A 22,400-nucleotide genomic window follows, 5' to 3' on the forward strand; every position below is an offset into this window, starting at 1 on the left:
AAATTTTTCCCGGTCCTCAGATAGTGCCATGCTCTTATCGCATGAGATTATAGTATATATAAAATTATAGTATATGAATCGCTTAATATTAAAAGGATGTTGCAATTTAATGCAATACAAAATTTTCAGAAAGTTTGGACTTTATATTATTTAACAATGGAAAGCTCGTGGAAATCAAAATAAATCAGTATATCAAATATTGTAACTAAATATATATTTCTTTTTATTTCACAATCAGTCTCCTAAAAGAAAATAAAAAGTTTGTTATATTTTGAATTTTCGGAAACTTAAAGGGGAAGAAAACATTTATATTAAGAAATAATTTTTTTGCGTACAAAGTTAAAATATATGTACATATGTTAATGATTATTACGTATTAATCATTATTATATCTAGTATATATAATTTAATCCTCAACTTGTCGCAGAATTTAAAAATTCATTGTATTTACCTCCAACACAGAATCTCTTTATAATCCATTTAATGAAGTCATATAATTAAAGGATTACTTTCCATTATAAAAGTACATACATTGAAACAATCGCAAAATTGCAGATTCCATCTCTTAAACTTATTTCTTCAAAAGATACATGATATCGGACTTTTTGAATCTATGTGATCTCCTCTCCTTCTTTTTTCCTTTCATTATATCTCCTCTCTCTATTTTACAAATTAATACATTTAGAAAAAAATTGCAATATTTTTTAATTAGTCATGTCATTAGCAGCATATGTACATCACCGTTTATAGAATAATTTATGTAATCTTTCGTCTTTTAATAATAATATTCTTGTAAACTATCAAAGATTGTAATAATCAAAAAAGTTTAATCTTAAATTTGCTTCGGCGTATTCTTGAATTTTTCCATTTACATTCCAATTTGACAGAAAAAGAGCTTTAATTTTGTAATGACGAAACCAATATTTATACGTAGAAATAAAATGAAAATATATATTTTGAAATCAATTTTATGTTTCGAAAGAAAACTAATTTTTATGGAAAATGCGTAATTTCAACCGAATTCCGCGAAATTTCATAATTCTCCGTAATTTGCTCGATAAAGGTGGCACGCGTACAACGAAACAATCAAAATATTCCTTAACCACCCACCACTCACTTTTTACATCTACCTTGTGCGATAAAAAAGGAAAACAGCATCGATGGCGAACGGCGGTTCACGGTGAAGCTGCGCGTCGTTACCAGGACGACCGGAGAGGGTTGGACCGGCAGCAGCGCGTCTCCATAGGGAGAGGAGGTCGAGGGTTGCGAGGAAGAGGAAGGGTGGACAGGCGGGCACAGGGGTGTACATCCGGGGGATAGGCTGCTGTCGGAAATTTCGCAGAGATGGAGTTTCTGCAGAATCATCACGCGGTCAACACCTCCGAGCCGCCGTACACCCTCGGTACAGGTGAGATCTGGGGTTTTCGACATTCCACGACGACGTTGACGAGGACGATGTAAGGAAGACGGAACGATAGTTTTGCACAGTGCGAAATCGGGCCGGATTTAATCGCGACACATATTTCGTAAAATTATTCATACAATTGCACAAGTATTTTACACGTTAAAAAGTAATGAATTATCCATAAAAATGTATGTGTTTTTTTGTGATAATTGTATTTGCATTTGTTTTAAAAAATTACGATAAATTTCCAAAAACGGAGAGGAAAAATTAGAATTCATACGTAGAGGAATAATTTCAATTCAAAGTTGAATTCAAATTATTATTACATGTTCTTCAGGGCAAACTAATAATAGTCGCACTTCAAATTCACAAAAAATGTTTATCGTTTAATAATTGAAAGATATCACTGACAAGTGCTAATGTCAGAATTATTCCAATCAATCGATTTTGATAATCTCTCTTTTACTCGTTGGAATCTGAAACATGCCTGATGTTAGAAACTCTTATAAAATTGAGTTCAACTACGTTAAAGTCATTGCTTTAACGTTTTGCTTAACGATTGTCTTAAACTATAAGTAATAATCATCGCTGCGGTGAAATTCATTGTCTCCTGAATCTTTAGGTTCCGTCGGCAGCATCGAGGCGACCATCTCATCCGGTCTCTGTTCTGGGTCGCTGGGCGTTCTCGCGGGCGACGACGCTCTATCAACTGATAATCAAAACGAGGAGGCAGCCGTCCTCGGCGCCGCTCTGCAGGGTACGCTGCGTTTACAGGATCTGCAGAATTCGCCGGATGACATCGGCACCGATCAAGGCCAGCACCTTTCGGCTTCCGGCCAAGTCGTAAGCGAATTCGGCGGCAGCTTTTGGGTCGACGATATGGCGGGTTTTCCTTTACCCCCGTTAGATCTGGATCCACTGCCTCCCGGACTGTTCAGCCCATGTTCGGGAACCTACAAGTAAGCAAATGTTCCCTTTTCTCTTTGTTCTTCTTCGTCTCTTTCTTCTCTTTTTTTTTACAATATTACTTCAAGTCTTGCGGTTCTTGATATAATGTTTGAAGAGGCTTTTTGGTTTTCATCGCAACTTTTAAAGAAACATGTCTTAAACGCGAAATTGATTCATAATTTTTTTCTAATTTCTTGCTTTTTGTTAATTTACAAATTAGTTGATTCGATGGAACCCGTAAAAGTCAAAGTTTCTTCCAGCTGGGGCTGCTCGCGCGGCGAATGCGTGCCAAGGACCGGTACCGGCGCGAACGGCGAGGGCGTTGCCGATGTCCTTTTGTCCCTGAAACATGCAGTAGTGCATCCTGGAAGTCCGACAGCTGGCTATTACCCTACCGGTGCCGGTTCCACCACGGCCCATCACTACTCGCAAGACTACGTGCAGAATCTAGGTCCGTCGGTCCCAGGTCCGGGCCATTACGGTTCCGCGTCCGCCATGTCCGTCAACGTCTCGATGAATATGACGATGAACATGAACATGCATTCCGGGTAAGAATTCTTTGTTTTTCTTTTCTCTTTTACATAAATGTTACTATATTGAAAAATCAATTAAAATAAAGACATTCGTTTATTATATAAATTTGCTTATATATCTCTTGATAAATATTATAATATTATCTACTGATTCTATCTTTTAATTTTTATCTACTACTTTTATTATATAAATACTTTCTGTTTTTTTCTTCAATTTAATTATTATTCGTACAAAATATTTAAAAAATTAATAAAAAGTTTGTCTCGGTTGACCTTGGCTTTTGATTCTTTATATTGTTTTCAAAATTAAAATTGGAACTTTAAACCTCATTATTTTTATAAAAATGTTTATCTCTCTTTCGAATAATAATTATCTCGTCTCCTGCACTCTCCCTAGAGAGTGTATAGCTATTTAATCTTACCCCCGCCTTCCTACGTGTATGTATCTTTATCCTTGTATGCGTATATGTTTCTAGATACGAGCAGAGCTATTCGTCGGCGTGGGGTGTGGAACCCCTTTTAAGTCCCGCCCCTCAGTACGGCAATCCGGTGGAGGCGGCGGCGCAAACGACCGTGAGGGTGAATCAGGGTGCACCGGCCAATAGCGGCTTGATCGGCCATCCCCATTCTCACCCCCAGCCGCATCACGGTGGTGGCCGGCTGCAGCTCGGGGGTGAACATGCGATATGCATGGGTACGACGGGTCCAGCGACTGGCGCGGGCGGCGTTACCCCGGAGGATAATGGTAGACCCAATCTATGCAGGATATGCGGCAAATCATATGCCAGACCTAGCACTCTCAAAACTCATCTGCGCACTCATTCTGGGGAAAAGCCGTTCAGGTCGGTACCTTTGAGCGGAAATCGTCAATGAGAAATTGCAAAATTTATTGAAAAGAAATCTATTTATCAAATTTATTTATCCTACAAAATTTTTTATTTTAATATATTTATCTTTATTTGTATATTTATTTTTTATTTTAATATATCATATTTATCTTTAAGGGAAATTACAAGGCGGAAATACACTAATATAGTGCTAAAAAAATTATCTACATTTTCTTCCTATATCTTTTATAATTTATTAACTTGATTAATCCAAAGAATCTTATAGTTTTAAGAAAAATTATTATAATTTTAAGAAAAAATAATAAAAGTATTTCTCAAGAGAGAGAAAGAAGGGGAAAAGAAAATTATTTTTCATTCTATTTTGCTTATGTTATAGAGAAAAAAATTTTTTATTTTTAATTAATATGAAACTTAATATTTCAAGATGTCACGCGTGCTCAAAAGCATTCAGCCAGGCGGCGAATCTGACTGCGCATGCGAGGACACACTCTGGGGAAAAGCCGTTCCGATGTCCGGTGTGTGACAGAAGATTTTCTCAAAGTAGTTCGGTGACTACGCATATGAGAACGCATTCGGGCGAACGACCCTATAGGTGCGTATTCGAAATTAAGTTTTTTTTCAATTGATCAAATGACAAATCTCCCCCAAAAGATTAATTTTCGGACCTTCTCCAGTGATTTGAAAGAAATAGTTTATTAATTAAACTATTTAATTTTAAACAAAGATCAAAATGAATTAAATATAAATATAAAAATAATAAAATGAATAATTAAATTTACGTGTGATTGATCCAAACGATATATCAATGCTATAAGGGAGGCTTGTTTAGAACCAAGAAAATCGCAGGTGGTATTGCGTGTTTTACAAATCTATAATTTTAAAAAACAATTTCTAAACATACAAACGTTTTGGTCCCTTTCGGACCATCTTCAATATGACAATGCTGAATATATTTAATAGAATATATAAAAGAAATTAACATTAAATAGATCAAGATATAAAAACAAAACAAACAGGAGATAACACTATACAAGTCAAATAATAAAATTGTAAAGTAAACATCGATATCGCGATCGAGTTGGTGAAGGTACACAAAGATTTTAAATTTTAACTGGATAATATGCAAATAATAAGACGCAGAACTTTTGCGACGCAAGCGCTGTCCATTTCAAATTTCGTACGGTAAACATAAATAAACATAAATATTTCTCCCCCATTCGCAATCATTCAATCATCATTATTTATATCTTGATCTATTTAGTGTTAATTTCTTTTATAGTTCTATTAAATATTCAGCATTGTCATACTAAAGAGGGTCCGAAAGGGACCGAAACGTTTGTATATTTAGAAATTGTTTTTAAAAATTATAGATTTATAAAACACGCAATATTACCTACAATTTTCTTGATCCTAAACAGGCCTTCCTTGTAATACTTAATTTTATTTTTAAACAATGACTAATATGACAAGATAGATTTAATTAAATTTATTAAATTTATTTTATTAATTCTCTTTCCAAGATATATATTCTTTTTCCAGGTGTCGATTTTGCAAGAAAGCATTTTCCGACAGCTCGACGCTTACCAAGCACTTGCGTATTCACTCCGGCGAGAAACCGTATCAGTGTAAGCTATGTCTGCTTAGATTTAGTCAGAGCGGTAATCTCAATAGGCATATGAGAGTCCACGGCGGTTCCCTGACGTGACACAGTCCTTGCGCATCAACACAGTCTACGCTGATGATGATCGATGACAGCGGTGCCGCGCGCCAGTTTCCTAAATGCTGTCGTATACCTGTGATTCGATTAGGAACAAACTCGCCGGAAAAATAAAAGATGAAAATAAAGCGAGTGTGTGTATCGGTATATATATAATTTATCATATTAGAATAATTAATTTTTATCAGTAACTAATTGAACAAGTTTCAATATCTCTGTGTACTTCATTAATTTAACTGTAGGCATGCGAAAAAGTTCGAGACAAAAAATCGTGAATAAACATACAGTAAACCAACTGTTAGCAGTCTGTCAGCAAAATGATAACAGAAATTAATTGTAACCGCAGCAAACTTGTGTCTTATTAACACATCTTGTAAACTGAAAAAATCGACATAATCTATCGAAGACGGATTTATTTTGCTGAATCTTTGCCGCCAGTTTGCATAATATTTGTATTACATATCTGTGCTCGATCATAGTACATTTTGCTGGCAAACTTTTCTATATTTTTGGTACTAGCCATCTCCGCTGAAAGCATTATATACAGCAAATCCTGCATATAAAATCTATTTTTTTCTGTCAAGAAAATTTCTAACATCTTGCACAATTTGTGTCAGATAGATTTTGCTAGCCGGCATACGTATCTTTTCTGTATTTATGTTCATCAAACTCGGCGAATTAAAAATTCACAAAGTCATAATAAAAAATGTATTTTATACATTATTACGAAATTATACATATATAATGAAAATTACAACGCAAATCATACACTAAATTATATACTGAACATTTGTGTAATTATGTTCAGAAAATGATTTAAAATTACTCTCTAAAGCTCCTTGAAATAAAAAATCGCGACGATCAATATATCATACAATCTACTCTGATAACTCTGATAACTACATCGAAAGATTTAAACATTATAAATAATGTTATTCTCTTACGATATCTAATATTTTTTAACATAATCAATTTTTTTAGATATTTGTTTTACAATCTACAATGTTTTTCAACATATTACTTATCAAAAATGGATAAAAATTTTAATTTTTTTTTAAACAATATTATTTCCTTCTAGTTATTTCATAAATACTATGAATATAAAATCCAAGTTTTTAGCAGGGATATCACATGGTGATCAAAAGTCAGTTGGGCAAAAGCTCGCTCTCTCTCTCTCTCTCTCTTTCTCTCTCTCTCTCTCTTAAAATTAATAAAAAATTGTTTGACACGCTCCTGGTTGTCAACTATAATAATAGGCTTGTACTCCGTCTTACATGTATCTTGGTCAGGATGGGTATAAAATAGGGTAATAGACTCGAGTGTGCAGCGTATTTAACACAGCACACACAAGCAAAACTCCGTCGATATTATTGTACAAATATTGTATTTATTATAATTATTATTAATTATAATAATAATGTTGCTCGTTTTATCTCTCGACACCACCTTTTCTCAATTATTTATTCTATCATCATCGAATGTGTCAAGTGGCTCTTTTTTATATTTTTTATGTTGTAGTTCGCTTCTCTTTTTTTTTTGTTTGTATATATAATCGTAATGAACAAAGACGTAGTTTTGGTGCCGTCGATTTTTACTCGTCGAGAAACGAAAAAACGAAAAATGAAGTGAAAATAAAAAGAAGAAACAAATATTACAGAATATCGATTGATCTATCTATACAAGTATATTCGCTTGAAAAGAACTCATTTAAAAACTAATTATTAGTTAGAAGCAACATATCTTTCTCTTTCTCTCGCTCATTTGTAATTCCACAAAGGTCATTTTCTTCATCTTTCTCTCTTACAGAAAGAATTCTTAATAATCCTCTTTTGCGCTTCAATTCACAATTATCTCTCCGCAATTAAAACTATATATAAATGAGAACAATTCTCTCCGTAGTTTTCTTCTCAAGTAAATTATTTTCAATCTCTATCTCTCTCTCTTTCTCTCTCTCTCGCTCGCTCTCTCTCTCTCTCTCTCTTGCTTTCTCTCACATTCGCACCTTTTATATATATATATATATATATTTATATTTATATATATAATGACGTATTTATATTTTTGAAAAAAAATTATGTATAATGTTTTTCTACGTTTTGTCGATACGACTGCACCATGACGAGCTGATTCTTTTTTTTTTCTTCTTTTAAGAAGCAATAAGTAATATTGTAATCTCAAAGATCATCTTGTCATGCAGTAGACGTATCTCATGTTGTTATATGTACGTAGCATATTTTATTTAAAAATGTGTGTACATTTCACGCACTCTATATGTGTGTATGTATAAGTGTATTTGTGATGTTTTCTATTTCTCCTCTCTCTCTCTCTTTCTCTCTGATTTTCATCTCTTGCTACGTCATTTCATATTACTTTTCTTTCTGATTTTTATAATCTCGGATTTTTTTCTCAAGTCCAAATTAAAATGATTTTTCTTGCGTTTCTTCGCTAGGAAAAACAAAGAATCTATTTGCAAATTACATCTCAGACACACACTTTCAAGAATACTAACTTCAGTCTATTTTCTTTCCTTCTTTTCACGTCAAATAATTTTTAACTCACTAAAGGCCATAATATATCATAAAAAATTTAATAAAAAGAAGAAATTGCAATATTACAAAACTTATAATAATTAGGAAAAGAAAAAAATGTGATAAATTTTAAAAGATTATAATATAAAGAGATCATAAGAATTTTTTATATATAATTAGAAGAGTTATATAAATTATAAGAGTTCTTTTAAATTATTAGAATTAAATATACACATAAACATACACAAAATCCTTTTACAACCTTTCAACTAGACAGAAAAATTTTTCGAAAAATTTATAAATGTTTTTATTATGTCAAAAATTTTAATTATATATTTGCACTATAATTTTTCACTATAATATTGAAATCTCATTAAAAAATATTCAGAAAGTTAGCAATTTAATATTTGTCAATATGGTCTGATGTAAAAAAAAAAATAAAATTGGAAAAATTTTTAATGGAGATTTTATTATTGAAATCACATACTCTCTTAATATTCAAGGAAAATTTTTAACTGAATTTTTTCGTTTTTTCATTTAATTATAAATTATATATTAAATTATAAAATTTAATTAAAAAATAAAATTTTTATTATAATTCACAGATAGTCCATTAGTGAGTTAAATTAGGAAGGATATATCTCTCGATATATATATATATATATATATATATATATATATAATATATATGTATATATATATCATATCAGATATATATATATCATATCAGATATACAGGGTCTACCAAAAGTGTGGAAACCCCTAAATATCTCGGAAAATATACGTTTTACAGAAAAGTGTTTCCAACAAAAGTTGTAGGGTTTAAGAAGATCTATATACTGATTCTATCAGTTTGACCTTGGATGGCGTCGTCAAGGTCAGGTCAAGGTCACATTGACTTTTTTAAATGACACCCCCTACATTTGATTGCATATTCTTATAGCTTAATTCAAGAGCTTTCCAAAACACTATAATAATGTTCATTTTTATTAAGTACTTTGCGAGTTATGAGGGTTGAAATAATTTCTTAATTTTACATAAACCATAAAATATCTAGTAAACCATTCATTTTTCGATTATCTTACCTTCATACTTTTATGTACAAATTAATGAGAGGAATCAATTGGTGTAAAGAAAACACATAGTTGTTTCTAAGAAAAAATATGTAATTTGCAATTAACAATTCCATATTTTTTCTTAAAAACAACTGTATGTTTTCTTTACACCAATTGATTCCTTTCATTATTTTGTACATAAAAGTATGAAGGTAAGATAATCGAAAAATGAATGGTTTACTAGATATTTTATGGTTTATGTAAAATTAAGAAATTATTTCAACCCTCATAACTCGCAAAGTACTTAATAAAAATGAACATTATTATAGTGTTTTGGAAAGCTCTTGAATTAAGCTATAAGAATATGCAATCAAATGTAGGGGGTGTCATTTAAAAAAGTCAATGTGACCTTGACCTGACCTTGACGACGCCATCCAAGGTCAAACTGATAGAATCAGTATATAGATCTTCTTAAACCCTACAACTTTTGTTGGAAACACTTTTCTGTAAAACGTATATTTTCCGAGATATTTAGGGGTTTCCACACTTTTGGTAGACCCTGTATATCATATCATATCATATATATATCATATCAGATATATATATCATATCATATAATATATATATATATATATATATATATATATATATATATATATATATCAGCTGTTAAATATTGAAAATAAAAATCATCTTTGACTGTCTCCGTAAATTTAATAATATATTTTTTATCATTCAAATAATCTCTCCTAAAATTCTTCACTAATTAATAAATAATTAATGATTATTACTATTTGTTTTTATAATAATAATCATATATTTTATAATAAAAATTTTCGAAAAAATTAAACAATTACTGAAATAAGAAACCGAAGAGATATGTGTTTTCTGTAAAGTAGATAATCTTTATAATATATTATTTTTTTATTCAATTATTGATATCATTATTTTATATTATTATTTCCACAATTTATCTAAAAAAAATTGTCCATTTCATTTTTCATTCCATTCTTATTTTTTCTCCTTTTAAATTTTTTCTCTTCTTCATGATTATATTAAGTGTTTGTAACATTGCAATTACTTCACTTAATCCAATAATCGTATTATAATTATGAATCAATAAAACTCGTTTCTTGTATGTTTTACTTTTTTCCCTGTTTCTCTTTCTTTCCTGCATTCTTTCTCTCTCAATTTCTCATTTCTTTTGTGGTCAATCTCGCTTTAAATCAACCTCGCTTATCGAAAGATGATCATTACAATTATTTTAACACAAATTATTTATATTTTGGCAAAATATCTATTACGAGAAAGTTATGCTATCGGTGATTAATTAATTATGGTGATTGATTGATTAATTAATTATAATACGAATTTTGGTCGCGATAAAAATACTGCATTATTCTGAAACGTTAAAGCATTTACTCGAAATAAATTACTACACATCTTACAAATTCTTTGCAAAATTATTTTGACATTCTATATCATCTTCTATATTAATATGTATGTAGTATTTTCACAATTTGAAATTATATTTTTCCATTTCAGTATACAATTTAGCTTAGAAAATTATAATTTCTGTGTTAAAAAGAAAAATTTTTATTTCCAAAAAATCGCTGGATTATTTGATATTTCGCAGAAAACTATCCATTGTTATATAATTATTTCTCAAAAAATAAAAACGATACGTGCGAATCCAAATACAGTGTGACAAATTTAATGATTGATTAAAAATCGAAATGTATCAAAATGTTTATAATGTTACATAATTAGCGCTTCTCAATTATTAAAATCAGGGTAAATAATTGTGCAGGGGAAGAATGTTTTCGTTTCTTTTTTATTCATTAAGCAAATATACTGAGATGTAAAATATTCAATATGATACACAATTATTCGAAATAAACATAATAATAGGAATATTATAGTAAGACATATCGCGACATATATATATAATCAAAAATAAAAGAAAAATGAAAAGAATCGATTTTAAAAAATTATGTGATATTCTTCCTAAATCAATTACTTAAGAAATTAAGAGAATCGCTCATTAATATCTAACAAATTAAAAATTAAAAGGTATATCTTGATGTGTGAAAGGAATTAATACATATCAACTACATATAATGATAATCAAATTTATACGGTAATGAAACTAAACGTAATATCGCGTACAATACTTTGTATTTTTTGCAACATTCATTTTTTCGTGAAGCTCTTCTTCTTCTTTTTTTCTTTTTTTTTTACAGAAAAGGAAGAACTGCTTAATTTATTTAATATTCGTACTAAACCTTTCAATTTTCTGTATAGTTATATAATTACAAACTATTATAATTATTATTAATTCTTAAGATCATGATCCCAAAGACCATCATCTAAATATCAATGACTTTCATTTATTGAATAATTTTGTTTTATGTATGTTCGTTTCAGTCGCGCTTTTCCTGCATTATGTCACCATTCACTCTCTTTTAGTATATTTATTACAAGTTGACTCGAATTATACATATATATACATATAAATGCATTAGGTTGATTTGTAAATTTTATTTATTTCTATTATTAAAAAAAAATGAATTAGCGTCTCTCTTTTTCTTTTGATCACTATCTGATATTATTGTATTATGAATGGATTCAGCAGAGAAAAATCGCTTAGTAGCAATTCAACGTGATCGGTTTCTTTCAAATCTAACAATCAACGTCGAATATTGCAAGAATATGACACAACAATTTTCTCTGCTGAACGCGATCAATGCAAGCAAACTATTTTATTTTACTTTTGTCTGAAAAGAATAGAAATATTTAATCGGTAATTTAATGATTATAAGAAAAAGGCAAATGTGTTTTTTTATACATGTACTAGTGATAGTACAGCTGAATATAAATATATATATATTACTACACATATTTTAGTACTGCCAAGTGCAAAAAGTATTTCTCTAAATTTTCGTTAAGTTTTCATCAACATACAGATTGATGAAAAAATATATTCATTTTTGCTTGAAAAAAGTCTTTGTTTTAAAATTTTAATTTGTTATTAATATATATCGCATATCTTATATCAAATTATATATCATATAATTATATTTCGAGTCATATAAAACTAAAAATTGTTTTATTAAGAATTATATAATAAAAAAAAAGTTTTAAATCATTTTAGCAAACATCACGCATATAGGAAAAAGAAATTTTTTCTTTTTTTATAATCAACCCAATATATTTACATTATTGTGTTGTGTTGTATTGAATACATTCGCAAATCTTAATATATATCACTTCTATTTAATTAATAGTATTTCTCCTATAGCCTAATTAAATTTTTCATTTATTGTAAGATTTAGATATTTTTTTCCTAAATTCCTCGTGTAAGAAAAAAAAAAGCGAGAAACAGCGCGGCTAAACCAAACAAATTTGTGTTGTATAAAATTACCAGAAACCGGAAGATAGATCACGAGATAGATCGACTGTCTTCATTATACTGTCATCATTATGCTCTGTCCAACTGTATTTGGTTTAATCGCAAAAATTACATCAAAATGCATTCTATCTGTGCGGCTCTACAAATGTAAAAATGTGAGCAGAAAATCACGCATATGCACAAGTATACTGCAACTTGCATTCCTTTCGCGCTCACGCTCTCTTTCTTTCTCTTTCTCTCAAACGCGCGCGCGCGCGCTCATTCTTTTTCATACCCCTCCACACACACGCGCGCACACACATTCTGTTTCTATCATTCTTTCTTTTTTTTCTAACCAATTTGATTGAATGCATTAGTGCGCACTGATGTTTGAATTAAAGTTTGCTTTAGCTTATATAAACTAAGCGGAGGCATAAATATAAGAGCCTTGATCAAAGAAGTAGATTCAATTTATATTCCATTTTTAATTTTATACATATATGTCCTTAATGCTGCTATAAAGATGTAAAGATAAATAAAATTTCAAGTATGTAATCATTCTTTATATAAGAATCTTTACTAAATATTTATTTACTTATACATAATACAAGATTTTCGAGAATATTGTACAAATAGTCTTTTAAGGCAATATGTATTAATTAGAGAAACATTAAATTTTATCAGTTCAGTTTTAAAATTTCCTACTAATTCGACATGATTTTATGCTAATAAACCAAAAAAAGACAATCGTAATTGTATTCTATTGGTTTTATTGGTCATTTCAATAGGTTTCTCATATGGCAATAAGAGAATATAAATATAATCAATATAAATATCATTTTTTTGTATCGATCTTAAGATATCGAAAATATTAATTAATATAATGATATAATATTATTAAGGATTTAATAAAAGTAGTAAATAATAGAAAGATACAAGATTCGATTTTTCTCGTCGAGTAACAATAATACCATCATATATTTCGTCAAACAATGTGATGTGATAAAACTTGTGGTAGAAAGATGGCATCTAATCCAATTTGGCGACTTATGTATACATACATCTTTATTCCAATTTGTATACAAAAGTTTGTGTAAAGTTGTGTATAAACTTGTATCATTTTTGTACACTCGTTACGCAAAAGTTTGTGTATGTATCTCTACATCAATTTATATACGAATCTTTATGTAGCAATTTATATTCAAGCCTTTAATACACATCAGAGCGCGCACTAAATATTCAACAAAATTCGCTATTTCTTCCATTCATACTTTCTTGCTCTCCGTTCTTCTCGTCTACTTCTTTTCGTCATTCTCTCTCAAGCACAGATTCCCTCTAGAGTTTCTCGGAAGAAGCGGAGCGGACAGATTTTATGGGGCAGTCGTATCGGCCGTTCTTTCGCCATCGTTATTCCCATCGCTGGAGAAGAAGTAACAGTAATTACTTCCAGTTAGCTGATTAAATGATTCGATCTAATCATCAGGGGAGAGAAAATTAGGGATGGTGTAGCAGTGCTGTGCCGATGTGGTAGTCGCGTAGCAGCTCGAGTTTAGTGTGTGACTTGAGGGGTGTCGGGTTGGAGGGGCCGGGGGCGGGGGCGGGGGCGCGGGAGGGGGCGAAAAGATAGATAACTGGGGGGGAGGGCTGGGTGGCTCGTTCACATTATCAGAGGGGGGTGTCGTTATTATATTATTCAAGGTCAACGGGGGCTCGGGGCGGGCGGGCTCGGCCGGGGATCGGGCTCGCTCACTATGCTGTGTGGTAATCCGGGCAGTCCGGCGGTGGGGGGGGCCCCGGCCGCGGGACCGCTGCCGCCAGGCCCGCCGGCGACGGCCGCTCCCACCACGCCCGCGGCGGACGGGGGTCCGCCGCCGCCGACCGCGGCAGGGGGGCCCTGCGGCCCTGCGGGCCCGCTGCCCGCACCTCCCGCGCCGCCGGCCCCGCCGCCCGCGGCCCCCGTCACCGTTACGGCGGACGAGGACGAGGAGTTGGGCCCGCCGATTCCGCCGCCCCCGCCCCCACCACCACCGGCCCCGCCGCCGCTACCTCCGCCACCTCCACCTCCGCCACCTACGCCGACGACGGAGTGTCCACCGCCGGCACCGGGCACCGGGGGTGGGGGCGCAGTATCGTGAGGAGTCGTCGAATGCGCTGTCTGTTGTACCGGCAGCGCCCCAGCATAGTATCCGCCGTTGATGCCCTCGGAGTAACTGCTGAAGAAAAGAGAAAGCGAAAAACAACATCATGGGCGAGACCTTGAAAATTTCGCGCGCCACTTTTTTTTCAGTACTTATGTAGTAGAGTAGCTTTTATTTGTAGTGTGTAGAGTAGCTTCCAATTTTCTTTTTCTTTTTGACTCTGTGTGTGACTTTTCGTTACTCTCTAAGTGGCGCTCTAGGTGTGCTCTAGGTAGAGTAGCAATCGTTCCTCGCCAACGAGAACAGGAACGCGAGAACGCACACACAGGTCATCGAGATTCCCGAGAACGGAATCGTCTTTTTCTTTGTCTCTTTCTTTCGTTTTCTATTATCTTTATTAGTCTCGTCTAAGCGCTTAGTCTTTACACTCTATACACACACGCATCGAGAGATTTTGTCACGCTCGAGTTTCACGATCGCTTTCGGACTTTCACTCGGAAGAGAAGAGAAGTTAACATCTGCTCGAAAAGCCGTTTCTGAAAATTACCAGAGATACAGTGTTACTCATATCACGAAATTGATCTAATAATATTTTAAGAATTTTTTTCCGTTAAATTTTAGTTAAGGTTTCTGGCTCCTCTCTCCTTGTTGTTGCAATTGCGCCATCTTAGATAATTCAACTGGACACATTTCAATGCTTAATTTTCTTCTTTCAGCAACTTCAAAAATTCTTATTAAGATTCTTCCTTATTGAAGAAAAATCTTCTTTTCAATTCTCTCTACAAACAAATAAAAAATTCTATCCTTTTATTTTTAGCATTTTTCTAAAATTCTTGCATTGTTTTCTTAGTATTTTACGAAAAATGCTTTAATAAAAAATTTAAATGAATTTTGGAAGAAATGGAGCTCTTATTTTTATATAAATAATTTTAAACCTTTCTTTTCTTTCTTAACAAATGTTAAGATTTGTATATGTTAAGTGTATATGTTAAGTGTTTTTCATAACTTTATAACTATCTTAAGCATAATTTTATTTTTTTATTTAATTTTTTTTTTTTTTTTTTTTTTTTTTTTTTTTTTTTTTTTTTTTTTTTTTTTTTTTTTTTTTTTTTTTTTTTTTTTTTTTTTTTTTTTTTTTTTTTTTTTTTTTTTTTTTTTATAACTTTATAATTATTCTAAATATAGATTAACATGATTAATTCATTTCTTAAATTCAAATAAACAAAAATAAAAAAAATTAAAAAAATAAAAAATTGTATTTTTTTTTTTTTTTTTTTTTTTTTTTTTTTTTTTTTTTTTTTTTTTTTTTTTTTTTTTTTTTTTTTTTTTTTTTTTTTTTTTTATACATAATATATTTATATTAATAATAAATATTTTTATATAGAAATAACAAAAAGATTCTCGCTCTCTTCAATCAGTCTTACGGTATTATGACATCATAATAACTAGGGTTGCCAACCGTCCAGTTTTGACCCGGACTGTCAGGTTTTTAGGAGTCTTGTCCGGTGTCTGGTTGACAAGTCAAACTGGACACCGGACGTTTCTAAAATTGTTTGAAAAACAATATTGTAAGAGAGAGGTGAGAGAAAGAAGAAAGAGAAAGAATGGAGGGAGGGAGAGGGGAGGAGAGACAGAGACAGAGAGAGGGAAAAGAGAGAGGGAGAAAAAGAGAGAGAGAGAGAGTTTCTTGAAATTTTGTATTTAATGTAGTTTTATGTTTACTGTCCAGTTAGATTTTGTCCTAAAGACAAAATGTAATTTAAATATTTGGATTTGGCAACCCTAATCATAACCCAATGTAATAAGTTATATGTTTTAAGATTAGCGCCATATACACGCAACTCTTGTCTTGATTTTTTAGAAAGAGCAGAGAGTATATCATATATATATATACAAATCAACATTTGTCTCAAAAAGATTATAAAGTCAGAAGCGATAAATCACATGAATTATTTTTCTCGCTAATACGAATCGAAGTAAATTAGCTTTGCTATCACATTTATATTTGAAAATATAAATTGATAAAATATATTGAAAATTCTTTTTTAATTACTATTTTTTAATAAATCCATGTACGCGTATTATTGTATTATTGTATTATTCTCAAGAGAATAAATTTAATAATCGATCAAGATTGATCTATTAATATCGTACAAATATGTGAATACAAATATGAATCAAAGTCTACATTTTTTGGTTTTTTAAAAGTCATCAAAAAAGCTAATTTAATTCGACGCATAGTGCGAGAAAAAGAATTCATGCGATTTTTTAAATATTATAACTTAAAATGGCGCTGCAGTGAGGGACCAGGAGCCTTAATACAATAAGAAGGAGGGAGAAGAGAGCAGGCATATGTAAAAACAAATTTTTACATTTCGCGTTATCAGAAAAAATATATAAATGATACATTTTTAATACATTTGTATAGCTTATGCTATAGAAAAATACAAATAATTAAATATACTTCTAAAATATACAATACGGATCTCTATAGATAATTTTTTTGCACAAATTTGATCAATTTCGTGACAGTCACTGTATCCCTTTTCCCCCGGTGATTTGCAATCAAAGAAAAAAGAAGAGAGAGGAATGTAAACATCGTATATAAATGTAATATACTGCGTCAATATAACTGCATATATATATATATGTATATATATATAAAAATATCCGTCTACGTCTTTTTCTTTTTATTCAACAAATCGTGAGACAGACTTTTTTTTAATTATTTTTTCGAACTCTGAAAATCGCGGGAGGCAGGGGGAGGCAGGCAGACAGAGCCTGGCTGGGGAAGAGGCGCTTACCCAGTCGAGGAAAGGAAGTATTCCTTGTTCACGCAGTTGCGCAGGCAGTCGGGTATGCGACCGACGATCGCCCGTCGTATCTCGCTCGCCGCCATCTCACGTAACTCCGTGCAGCTTGCATCACTATAGAAGGCGGCGTGTGGGGTGCACAGTAAATTGGGCGCATCTTTCAATGGACCTGCACAATATACATTGCAAAATTGATAATCAAAAAAATCAAGCAAATGCAAGCATGCAAATATAATTCAATATAGTTGATGCTGTATCACAGAAGATGCATATAATAGAAAAATGAGATTATAAAACTGGCAATTTTCCTCTATGTATAAAAGTCATGAATAATCTTGTAGTGTGTGATATATAATAATGTGGAATATGGTATGTAATAATTTTTTTTCTATGGATATTCTAAATATTGAGCACAAAATAACAAAAACAAATAAATAAAATTGCATAGAAACTTGTTTAGTAATTTAATCTATTCTCAATAATATTTTCACCAATTTTATATATATATATATATATATATATATATATATATATATAAAATATACATACACATATATACACACACACACATAGAATTGCCAGAAATTATATAGGATTATTTTTACCATAAAATATACATCTTCATTATGACTGCTTCTCTTTTTCTTATTTTTTTTCTTTCATGTCGCTGTTATCTTTTTTTCTTTCTTTTATAAGTTATGGAGGAAGTTTGGAAAGGTAAGAAATAGTCAGTCGAGATGGAAGTTAGGCACCGGGACAGATAAGACTCACACTGATTAGACTGACCCTGAAAGACGTTGTATGGCTCGTTTTCATGGACATCTAACGCAGCCGCGCGAATTCGACCTTGTTTGAGCGCTGCGGCAAGCGCATCGTCGTCCACTAGACCACCTCGCGCTGTATTGACTAAAAATGCTCCCGGTCTCATCTATAGACATATGCATAATGTTTTTTTTTTCTTATAACGTAATTAACTTATACTATCATTTTTATTGAAGTATATATATGTGTCAACAAGTTATTATTATATAATTATTAATTTATTTTGTCATAACTAATTCAAATAAAATAAATAAAATTTGATAATATATTTTCAGAAATTTCTCAGCTTTATAGTAAATAATAATGTATAAAATCAATTTTCTTTTTCTCTCTAAATATAATATCTAAATATTAATAAATTTCTAAAAATTAATAAATAAAAATAATTCTCCAAAAATACTGTGTCTATTATAAAATTAATTTCTTTTGTAATATAATAAAATTGATTATTGTAAAATCGATTAAGTTGTGCTTGAATTTAAAGCCTTTATGTATTAATCGAAGGCTTTATAAATATTTCTTATAATTTTATAACCACACAAATTGACACACATACATGTATAAATATAGCGTATATATGTACATATGTCCACGGATACCTGTTTGATAGTATATTCGTTTATTAGATGGTGATTGTGTTCGTTCAAGGTACAGTGTAGAGATACACAGTCTGATTGAAATAGCAAATCCTATAACAAATAATAACTTTGGTTAAAAAGTAAATAAATAATTATTTAAAATGTTCTGTTTATTAAAAAGATAACCAATTGTAAAAAAAATTTTCTGATTATTATATTCTACTCGTTAAATATAACATTAAATATTTGAGTTTTCTCTTTGAAATATAAAATTACAATTTACATTAAAATTACATTGAGAAATTTAATTTATATCTTTACATGTAATAATTTAAAACTGATTATTCACAATAATAACACAATAATTGATTATTCGTTAAAATAAATAAAATCGTTAATCAATAATGTCCAAGAAACTTATGTTTTATAGATAGTTGGAACAAAAATTTATATAAATTTATATACAATAATTTATATTAAAAAATGTATATATATCTTGAAATAAAAATGTGATGATTAAAATTAATTTCTAAAATAAGATTTATGATAGATATAAAATATAACATTTTTACAACATGTGTACAAACTTATTAAAATATAAACTCCCTAATATATTATTATTAAATGTTACATATAATAATAATATATTAAAGAATTTATATCCAAATTTATTCCAAATCGGTCTAACAGTTAATGCAATTAAAGTCAATTTATAGTTTCATAATAAATATAAAGTATGCAGACCTGTAATGTGTAAACCCTAGTGAGACCTAGTGATTTCTCGATGCCGTCTGGCAAATAAGGATCGTAAAAGATGACAGTAAAGCCAAAAGCTTTGGCACGCAACGCAACAGCGGAACCGATCCTACCGAGACCTACAATACCTAATGTGTCACCCCGTATCCTTGCACAACCAGTTGCTGCTTCTCTCACCTGAAATACGCGCACACAAATAACACTTATATCATATAAAAAATTATCTAACATTTTTAAATAATAATAATATTTCAACAATAATAATATAATTCTAATAGTAATAGCTGAATATAAGAAAGTTTACTTGTTCTGGTCCTGTGAACTTCTTGCCCTCGCGCACCATATTCGCAAGCCAATAAGTGCGTCGATAAAGATTTAGTATAAGACAAAGAGTCGTATCGGCCACTTCCTCAACGCCATAGCCAGGCACATTACACACTGCAATACCGAGCTCGCCGGCCGCCTTAACATCGATGTTGTCCACGCCGGAACCAATCCGGACGATAATTCGCAGCGTCTTGAACTTTTCCAAATCCTCCTTTGTCAAAATTATCGTGTGCCACATCAGTGCACCCACTGCTTCATTTAATACCTATTTGAAAATCACATTATATCAATTTTCAAACGTGTAATATTTCTCTTAATTATTACAAAACAATTTTTTCGAGAAATCTATTAAATATAAAATATCAAATATACACTATATATATTACATTAGAAGTAGAAAAAATTATAGATATGTAAGATATGCTGCGTATGAAGAGATATATAATGTAAACATTTTTTTATAAAATAGAGATATAAACAAAATAAAGTTACTACATGAATTAACTTTTTTGTGATTGAAGCCAATTAAATAGTTTTGTTTTGAAAATTTCAGAGTTTCATTCAATGTGTAAACTCAGTTAAAAACATTTTGCTTATTAAATAAGTAATCTTTTAATTTTATTACATATTTGTCGTTATAATATTTGTGTTATCATTTATTTTTGTCCAATTATTTATTATGCCACTGTATATATGTTATTTTTTTTATATATGATAGCGCTTAGTTGTATATATTGTATCCAATTGCTGTTTCTAAAATGTACACTTAATACACTTTATTTTAATATATTTTATAAAATACTATGTAGAACTTTACATTCTTCAAAATATACTTTCTGTGCGCTTTATAAGTTTTATAATAAATGCAATAAAAATAAATACATAAAAAATAATTGATGATAATAAAAATACTAATTTTCTTATTTTTATTTTTAAAAATAAACTTCTTCTCTTATCCTTAATAAATTATACAACATTATTTTTAATGTTTAAATCAATCTTTCAAATATACAAATTAAATATGAATTTGTATAATAAATTGCCAACTGGAATCATGCAAATCTGTAAAACCCAAAATAGCTGAAACATGGATCAAATTATTAAAAAATTTAAATTTTTGTCCTAATTTTTATTCTATATATGACTGAGAGAAAGAAAATATGAACTAAATGTGTGTTGTTAAAGCAAATTGTCAAGTGTCATTTTTAATTTATATATATATATATATATATATGTATATGAATTTTGTTTCTATTACCATTGTATTTATTACTTGCCTAGATTGATAAAAATCTAAATAAAAACTTTACTAAATTCTTGTTCAATTATATATAAAAAAATTCATCGAAATAGATTTATTTCAACAAAAATATACTTGTGATTTATATTATCTATTAAAATATCACTTTTTTAATTCATCAAATAGCTGCTCAATATATAATGTAAATAGAAAAAGAGTAGGTAAATATTAGAAAAGATATATAGAATATTTCTTAAATTAATAAAATTCAACTCAAATGATTCTGCAAAACTTTTAACCAATGTTTACAATAATATGGTAACATTGATAAAAAAATCCTTACTAAAAACTCTAAAAAAAATTTGTCTCAAATTTAATTAATTGTTACAGCAATCTGCATGTCTTGTTCTAATATGCAAATTTTAATATTTCGGTATTTTAATATCTGCCTTAAAAAATTCTAATCTAACATTTTCTTGAATATTTTTCATGAATATTTATATATTATTCCGCAACATTCTACAAAATATTAATTCTAATTCTACATATATATACAAATATTACATATATGTATGTTGTTCTATTTGATATTCTTGAATATTTCTAAAAAATTTTCTGACTAGAAGAAAATTTTAACACCTTTGATTACCTTCTCATGTATCTCTGAAGTAGACTGCGCATCACAAAAGGCAACAGTCGCGACATCCTTGAGAATGGGCATCTCAATGGAGCAATCGCGACCATCGAGAAGCGCAACCAGTGGTCGTGTCTGAATCGGTCCATTGGCAATCGGACCCCTCAAGTTCTCCATACGAGGGCGTTTGGGCATCATCTTCCGTTTGTCCATCGGTCAGCAGACCGCCCCCCCTATTTTTATTGTTTTCACTGTGCGCTCTCAGTGTCACTAGAAAGAAAAATTACGAACGCTGCCCTCCCCCTTCCACTCTCCCTCCAACAACGATAGAAGACGACAGAATCTATCTATCAACAAGACACTCGCAGCGGAGATGCCTCTTCTAGTCCAACTAGTACAATGTTTCAGCACTCTCCTTGTTTTTCCGGCTTTGTCACACAAACTGCTTTTGCAACACTGACTTCTGGTCGGTCTTCGGGCAGGAACTGCCGAATCTCCAACTCATCACGGCTCAATAAATACCGTCTCCTGAAATTTATACAAAGTCAAAAATAAATTTTATAATATACACATTATATATATATATTTATATATTTATAATATGAAGCTTAGCTTAAGCTTTCGTAGCTGTCACTCTATCACTTCCGCTGTATTATTATATTGCAAT

The 22,400-nt window shown here is 30.8% G+C and overlaps 2 protein-coding genes across 4 annotated transcripts in view; one reads left to right on the plus strand and one right to left on the minus strand.

The window, feature by feature from the left end:
• The first annotated feature begins 992 nt into the window (after window positions 1-992).
• On the plus strand, window positions 993-18,292 carry LOC105251201 (protein glass). The gene is made up of 7 exons (XM_011257799.3): window positions 993-1,408; window positions 2,028-2,364; window positions 2,614-2,901; window positions 3,363-3,728; window positions 4,159-4,326; window positions 5,274-5,595; window positions 18,073-18,292. The coding sequence occupies exons 1-6, from the start codon at window positions 1,345-1,347 to the stop codon at window positions 5,437-5,439; spliced, it is 1,389 nt and encodes a 462-aa protein (XP_011256101.1). The 5' UTR covers window positions 993-1,344; the 3' UTR covers window positions 5,440-5,595; window positions 18,073-18,292.
• LOC105251200 (C-terminal-binding protein) overlaps window positions 13,327-22,400 on the minus strand; it is a 28,412-nt gene continuing 19,338 nt past the window's right edge. For 2 of the 3 annotated variants that reach the window (XM_025407079.1, XM_025407080.1), the window contains exons 2-8: window positions 21,749-22,261; window positions 19,837-20,124; window positions 19,521-19,709; window positions 18,798-18,887; window positions 18,148-18,304; window positions 17,368-17,545; window positions 13,327-14,638 (exon numbers count right to left, since the gene is read on the minus strand). In XM_025407079.1, coding sequence (XP_025262864.1) covers window positions 14,125-14,638; window positions 17,368-17,545; window positions 18,148-18,304; window positions 18,798-18,887; window positions 19,521-19,709; window positions 19,837-20,124; window positions 21,749-21,946 — 1,614 coding nt within the window. In that variant the 5' untranslated portion in view covers window positions 21,947-22,261 and the 3' untranslated portion in view covers window positions 13,327-14,124. The remainder of the gene's footprint in view (window positions 14,639-17,367; window positions 17,546-18,147; window positions 18,305-18,797; window positions 18,888-19,520; window positions 19,710-19,836; window positions 20,125-21,748; window positions 22,262-22,400) is intronic. The other variant, XM_025407081.1, reaches the window with a different exon arrangement.

The sequence above is a fragment of the Camponotus floridanus genome, unplaced genomic scaffold, assembly GCF_003227725.1.
Source record: "Camponotus floridanus strain SB8 unplaced genomic scaffold, Cflo_v7.5 scaffold16, whole genome shotgun sequence".
Lineage (NCBI taxonomy): Eukaryota > Metazoa > Arthropoda > Insecta > Hymenoptera > Formicidae > Camponotus > Camponotus floridanus.